Source organism: Ruditapes philippinarum, unplaced genomic scaffold (genome assembly GCF_026571515.1).
Source record: "Ruditapes philippinarum isolate M1 unplaced genomic scaffold, ASM2657151v2 ctg12958_1_1_1_1, whole genome shotgun sequence".
NCBI lineage: Eukaryota > Metazoa > Mollusca > Bivalvia > Venerida > Veneridae > Ruditapes > Ruditapes philippinarum.
Genome location: NW_026866604.1, coordinates 17,501 through 25,653, shown reverse-complemented (window position 1 = coordinate 25,653; position 8,153 = coordinate 17,501). Strand labels below are relative to the sequence as shown.

The window sequence follows — 8,153 nt, the reverse complement described above, 5'->3', positions numbered from 1 at the left end:
AGAAAATTAATCCGAACACAAATATCTTTAATTCAGTAATTAACACTGTACAGACGTTTTAAAGAGTTTTTTACATGACGTCACAATGTGGCGCCAAACAGCGCGTGCTTACGCATAAATTACTGCGGCGCTGTACAATGCCGTTTGGTAGCAAGCAAGGGGGATTCGTTACCATTTTCTTTGATAATGAAATTAAATAAAAAGGTTATTTTTTCGTTTTTCGTGAAATATGGTATATATTTTCACTCAACATGATAAAATGCCACATATTTTCACTCGCCGTACCGGCTCGTGAAAATATGTGGCATTTTATCATGTTTCGTGAAAATATGTTCCATATTTCACGCAAACGAAAAAATATCCTCTTAATCTTTTAAATTAATTTTTTTTTTTTATAACTATTAATTAATTACATGTAGGCCCTTGATGAGTGTGAAAATAAAGATGAGAATGTTCAAAATCTATTAACTATCTAACAGCTGTTTGCAAGGGAAAAATGCCAATATTCATCTGAAATACAATGAAACCCAATGATATGTAATGAAAGCAATGCCAATATTTGTCTCCAATGAAAGGAAAGCCAATATCGGTCCTCCTCAACATATGCAAAGCCAATATTGGTCCTCCTTAAAGTGACATTATGCCGATCCATTGGTAGATATAGAGTGAACAGGTGAAAGTCAAAATAAAAATATCATTTTACAATCATAATTGCTTTTAATTTTATAATTTACTTCACATGAAAGATAAATAACTCACTAGGCCCTGTTGAAATGTGTGTAATTATCCGTTGGAATGTATCTATAAAAAGAATGGGGCAGTCTTTTTATATACATGTATTTAGGTAGATTTATATTTTACCCTAAACATTTTCATAAACTATGTGTTGGTCAATCACTATTATAATGACTAGTTTATTGAAATACATAGTCAATTTGACAATGAAAAAATGAGCATAATGTCACTTTAACATATGCAAAGCCAATATTTGTCCACCTCAACATATGCAAAGCCAATATTGGTCCACCTCAACATATGCAAAGCCAATATTGGTCCACCTCAACATATGCAAAGCCAATATTGGTCCTCCTCAACATATGCACAGCCAATATTTGTATTCTATGTATGCAACACCAATATTGGTTGGCAATGATAGCAACACCATTATTGGTATGCAGTGAAAAAATGCAAATATTGTTATATAAACAATGCTAATATTAGTATAATATATAATGTTAATATTGGTCTACAATGAAACAATGCCATTAATGGTCTGCGATCAATTAAGCAATATTCTAGAGTAATTAAACAGATAGAAAAATACATATTCATACATCTAGATAAAACTGATAGTTATTTTAATATTTAGAATAATTGCAAGTGAAACAAACATTTAATCTGGATTATGAGTAAATTTAGCAAGTTAATAGAACAAAAGCATTAACAAGTGAAAATCCAGTAAAATTAACAAAAATATCATACATGTTGTATGTTGGGGGGTTAATGTTAGAATTTATATAAGTATAAAGAAACATTTCTTACTTCCAGGTCAATATATGATAAACTGACCAGTAAACGATAGAATAAACAAACAAAATACATTTAAAAATAGTATATTAGTAATAAATAGTATACAGTATAAAATGGAAATAGTTTATAAAATGGAAATAGTTTATAAAATGGAAATAGTTTATAAAATGGAAATAGTTTATAAAATGGAAATAGTTTATAAAATGGAAAAAGTTTGAACACCACCAAATCTTGAATCTATAATTTTTGTTTAAACTTAAGTGTAAAGATGTGTAAAAGTTTAAAGGTACTCTTTGAAACTTAAGTTACTGAACTTAATACCATTCCAATCTCATTTAAGCCTAAAAATAATTACTTGAAATATGCCCAATTAATCAATAACAGGAAATATTAGTGCATGTTTACCTATATGTTAATTTAACCCTATAAGATGATGAAACTCTTAACAATCAATGATACTTCAAAATTGTATTACATTTTTTTTTCCAAAATCAAAAAATCTACTTTTTGAACATGGCTCTCTTCACAAACAATCAACCAATCAATGGCTGTGTAACAACAGTGGTATACATGATAGTTTATATTCCTCATTCCTTCAGTCATAACAAATACATGCAGAGAAATTAACAATGTAAACAATAGTCATAAAAAAATAAAACACCAAAATATACATGTATGTACAAGAACAAACAATATCTACACAACAGTTATAACATCTGGAATGTCAACATCAAAATAATTCTTATATAAATGATAACTGTACTAAATTATAAAAGTTTATCATTTGCTATTGCATATCAGGCAGAATTTTCTACTGTTTTCATCAAAGTTAGAAAAACTCATTTTACAACTGTCGTGTAAGACATGATGATGTCATTCCCACCCTACATTTGTGAATGCACTGCATCCTTAGGAAGACCTCATTACATAAAGTTGCAACATCATATGCTTACAGGAAGAACAAGCAAATTCGTTGAATTTATATCCCCCGCCGGGTACTGGTTATTATTAACACAACAACTGAAGACATAAGGCTTTATTTATATATTAATCATGGCATAAACAGTAATATTCTTTGAACTTGATAAATATTCAGGGAAATAACAGAGCCATAACTTTGTGTTAAATAGATTCCATCGGCGGGGATAACAAGAGCTGTCTGTAGGACAGCAACGCTCGACTATTCTTAGTGCTTGATAGTAAAAAGTCTTGATAAGGTAAAATTTTCTAAGTAAACAAAAGGGCAAATTTTTTCTTTAAATCCATATTACAGTTATAAGCCTTGGAGAGACTCCTATTATGCTCTCAAAGAAGAGTAAAAGATTTCAACTTGTTTCAAAGCCATATGTCAATGGACTTTGAAAATATTTGAGGTATTACAAAAACTTGAACAAAAATTCTAAGTCGAAAAAGGGGCATAATTCTGTCAAAATGCATGATACAGTTACCTACTCCTGCCTACAGGTTTGGGCCATGAAGGTGAACAAGTGTGCAAAGTTTCAAAGCCATATGTCAATGGACTTTGAAAATATTTGAGGTATTACAAAAACTTTAACATAAGTGGTTACGCAGACGCCGACGCTCGGGTGACTACAATAGCTCTACTTATTCTTATCGAATAGTCGAGCTAAAAATGCCCTTAATGAAAGTGTATCAGTTTTTGCAAACATTTTCCAAAATATAATTTTATGTTAACTGCAAGAAAAAGAATCAAACACTGAATGTCGTCAAATTCAGGAATATCTTGTCAAAAATGGACTGCAGCCATGTATATATAATTATAAAACTATATAAATGTCACAATTACATAATGAAAAGTAACAATAAAAAATTGCAGTATTACAACAGTCAATATAATTGTATCAGGTAGAACTCACTTTATCCTATAGATATATAATACATCTTGTGTTTTTAGTGAACATGTTGTGAAATTTTGCACCCGTTACATACATGTAGATCTTTTCTACAATTCAAAATAGTATAATGTAATGTAATGTAATGAACTGGTGTTATGCATTTACCCAGCTTTAAATATGGGACAGTCCATTTAAATGATTTCGAAAAATTGAGCTACCAACAGTATAGAGCCTGGTCAGACTGTAAGGATATGCATGCTTGCCTGGCTCTATACTGCTGGTAAAGAATAGACACTTTCTCTTCTAGTAGACAGAAATGTTTTATATTTAACATCAATTTTTTACAAAATATCAACAAAGTCCTACCAATTTTTGCAACATAAGGACAAAGTCAACCAATTTTTGCAACCTAAGGACAAAGTCACACCAAATTTTGAAATAAATGGACAAAGTTACATCAATTTTTGCATAATATAGACAAAGTCATATACATGCATGAAATATTTCCATAAAAACCTCATAAATGCTGGTGGAAAAAATCATTTTCAATAAGTGTAATTTTAGTAAAGTAAAGAGAAACATTTTGTATACTTAAACAAATCTTTAATATCAAAGGTTTGTTTGTATGTTTTTTTTTTCAAAGATTCCTCAAATCACATCAACACCATTTAAACAACTGTCTCCTTTTGTCTTTTCTTTCTTTCCATCATATCAAAATATCTGAAATAAATGATAGAAGTAAAGATTCATATACTTATCAAAATGTTCCAAAAGCTATTTTCCCACATGGAATAGTCAAATAAAGACCATAACAAGCAGCTGGTTAAGTAAAATCATTTGAAACTGTACTAATGGTCACCTCTTTTCAGCTGTCACCTGACGTAATTGACCTCTTTGTGACACCCTAGATTGCTTTATTTATAATAAAATTAGATTTATTTTATAAGAAATACATAATATATTTTGATAAAAACTTGACCCTCCATTCAGCAGCCACCTGTCTTATGCAGTCAAAATAAATGCATCCCTTTGCTGGCTGCTTAAGACAGTTTTGACTGTTTTGTATTTCAGAAGCAGAGATCTGCCAAGAATTTGAAAGTACTGGGCCCTGGGCCCACTTGGTCTGAAAATGATGGGCCATTTTTACCAAAGTATGGGCCTTGGGAAAATAAGTAAACATTGACCAAAATAACTGTTAAAAAGTTTGTAGATAATTGAATTTCCCTGGTAATAAATCTTAAATCATATTTTATGACAAGTGGTTCACTTATAATTCAGTACTTTACCAATAATTAAAAATTATGCCTACATGGTAACTTTCTAACTAATATTAATTGCAGGCAAAAATGAAAATATTTTTTTAATGGCTGCTCAAAAATTTGATATGCAAATTTATTCACATAATTGCTGGTTCTTACTTGTAATGTCTTATATTGTGCATTATCCATTTAATTGTTCCTACTTTGCACCAAATGTCCCTTACCACTGTATATTGACGAATTTTATTGCCCCTTGTATGCCTCTGTGTAGACAGCATACATCAAAGACATTTGCCGACAGACCTTTTGATCATGAAAAAAGTCATGCACAATGTTTCTCTGATTGGTTAATCACCCTGTCAAACATTCTGATGACGAAATATACATCTTTTTTTACACTTCATCAGCCAAAACTTGCGTGAACTTGAGTGACCTTAGGGTTGATCAAGTTGAACACCTGTCAGATTATACTGTAACTTACAGCATTTCTTAAAATAGCAACACTTTTTTTTTCAGTTACCGATAATCATTTTAAATATTAAGTAGTTGTATAATTTGTTTGTTTGTTTTATTGGATTAAATTTACGGTAGTAGAAATGAGTATCTGTGTGGGAAAGGGATTATGAGAAGAAATGCGGTAAGTAGATAACATGGACAAAAGCTATAGGGGAATGGATAAACTAAAGAATATGCGTAATTACAGGAGCATGGGTAACATGTTGCTGTTGGTACCAGTTTTGACTGGATGACTAAATAACCCAGCAGACAGTTTTGTTTTCTTATAAGTCTGGCACAGATTTTTGATGCGCCCATGGCCCTTTGCTGCCGATTTTCCTGCGCCATTCTCATTTTTTTAGCGCCAATGGCGCAAAATCGCGTCCTCGGCAGATCTCTGCAGAAGCAATCAAATATCTGAGCAGAACATAAAATCATTGTGTTACATAAAAAATATAAAGGAAGAGATCAACACATTCCATGCATATTTATTAAACTTCATTAATTAACAACAATATTATCATCAGGTTCAAAATTTTACTATAAAATACAAAGTCAGTACATAATCTCTGTAACAGTTACTAAAACTAGAAAACAAGAGCTAGTTGAACTGGGTGATGCTCCCTGAATAGGTTTTGGACACAAGAAGGTTTACTGTACCTCTTGTAGTGTCAGAGTTATGTCACAGACAAAGTTCAAAGTGTAAAAACAATCCAAATGTCCAACAGTTGTAAAATCCGACTCAAATAACAAAATTATGGACTTGACACGATATAGCTACAAGGTCATGCTGTGACCTTGACTTTCAAGGTAGCAACCCAAATGTTGCGCGCGACACATCATCTCAATATGGTGATCCAACTTCAAATTTATATTTCAATTTATAGATATTATATTTTCTGTCAATTAATAAATTAGATAGCTTCCTCAGATTAATAAAATATGTCAAATTTTGATAACTGGTCTCAAGTATGTAAAATCAAGTGATTGTAATACCAAATTGGTTCTTCAAAAAAGTCAAGATATAAAATGTACATCACAGAAAAATCCTAAAGCAATTAAGTTTTCAAACTGATTGTATTGTTGAAATAATATGCCAGGATGCAAATTTTCAACTCTTCTCATATTGTATTCTTGTTATATTTACAATCAAGAAAAAAGGGATAACATCAACAATATACCTATCTATGATGTCATCTAACCACACCCTATGTTTTAAGGGCTCCATCCATGACTTGGGTACAGCATCAAGTCCAAGTTTACAGCCCAGGAGGGCACCTGCTACTCCAGCATTGGCATCAGCATCACCTCCCTGGTAGTCAAAAATAAATCCTAGTTATACTTCCCTTTAAAATTCTATTCAATATAATGACACATATATGCCATCTGTCCTAATCCAGTTCCTGATTGCATCTCTGTTAGCATTTAAAAGCATTAAAAGTCTGACATTTAGACATTAGATTTACAGACGCTTATCATTCCTCATGCAAAATTTGTTTGTTGTTTTGTTGTTGTTTTTTTCAAATTTATTTCTATTAACCTTTTGTTAAAGTAACATTGTAATTTTCTTCAAAGTTCTTATTATAAGCACTGTACATGAACTTCAAAGATTCAGTACCCGTAAGTCATATTTATATATACCAAAATGACTTTTATGACAAACCTTTACTTTTCTGTTTTTTTTTCTTTTCTTTTTTTTTTTTTTAAAAAGCTTTGATTGCCTGTTGATTTATTTTTTGTTTTAATTTTTGCTTACCTCATGAACAATGTCTTGTATAGCTTGTCTAAAGTCTTTCTGTTTGAGTGCCCAGAACCCAGCACCTAGTGCTTTATATGTGAAGTTAGAGCGTCCAGGCTCATCCAGACGTAAATCCTTCAAGGATGTGCAATACAGGTATGCCTTTAACTCTTTCATCTTAAACAAATATTAGAATATCAGACATTGGGGGAAATTATGAAAAGATTTGGGCCTAGTTATTAATCTTAGATCATAATTTTTTTCTATTAAAACTAGAACTGCCACTGTTATGGCGTGAATACCCTGCATACCACTTTGTCAGAATCAACAGTGGCCATTTAGAGCTCAAGGACAACCTCCCTGCCAAATCTGAGGTTGCTTGAAGCCAGTGCATTGCTAAGTTATGTATTCTACATGCTTCAAATCTGAAAATGTCAAAATCAATACACTGTGGACAGGCATTCTTAAGCATTTGAGCAGACAAACTTATCATAGTAAAAATCCCTGTGACCTTGACCTATGACACAGTCAACTAAAAATAAATAGGGGCCATCTACTAGTCATAAACAACTTCAATACCAAATATGAAGACTGTGGGTCAAAGGTTTCTTAAGTTATTGGGCGAACAATTTTTTGAAGTCAAAGTCCCTGTGATCCAGTGACCTCAAAATCAAAAGGGGTCATCTACTAATCATGACTAACATCCATGCCAAATATGAAGACTGTGGGTCAAAGGAATCTTTAGTTATTGGGCTGACAACCTTTTTTTTAGTCAAGGCCCCTGTGACCTTTGACCCAGCAACCTCAAAGTCAATAGGGGTCGTCTACTAGTCATGACTAACCTGCAGGTTAAATTTGAAACTGTGTGTCAAAGAATTCTTAAGTTATTGGGTCGACAAGCTTTTTTTAGTCAAGGCCCTTGTGACCTTGACCTTTGACCAAGTGACCTCAAAATCATTAAAAGGGGTCATCTACTAGTCATGACTAACCTCCATGCCAAATATGAAAACTGTGGGTCAAAGGAATCTTAAGTTATTGGGCTGACAAGCTTTTTTTAGTCAAAGCCCGAGTGACCTTGACCTTTGACCCAGCAACCTCAAAATCAATAGGGATCATCTACTAGTCATGAGTAACCTCCATGCTAAATGTGAAGACCATGGGTCAAAGGATTCTTAAGTTATTGGGCGGACAAGCTTTTTAAGTCAAGGTCCCTGTGACCTTGACATTTGACCCAATTACCTCAAAATTAATAGGGGTCATCTTCTAGTCATGACT

General features: G+C 32.3%; 1 protein-coding gene across 1 annotated transcript in view; it reads right to left on the bottom strand.

Annotated features, from left to right (window-relative positions):
- Positions 1–3,920: 3,920 nt before the first annotated feature.
- LOC132733031 (uncharacterized) overlaps positions 3,921–8,153 on the bottom strand; it is a 15,457-nt gene continuing 11,224 nt past the window's right edge. Inside the window, exons 2-4 of the mRNA XM_060719607.1 lie at positions 6,897–7,055; positions 6,322–6,452; positions 3,921–4,106 (exon numbers count right to left, since the gene is read on the bottom strand). Of these exons, the coding sequence (XP_060575590.1) occupies positions 4,055–4,106; positions 6,322–6,452; positions 6,897–7,055 (342 nt within the window). The 3' untranslated portion in view covers positions 3,921–4,054. The remainder of the gene's footprint in view (positions 4,107–6,321; positions 6,453–6,896; positions 7,056–8,153) is intronic.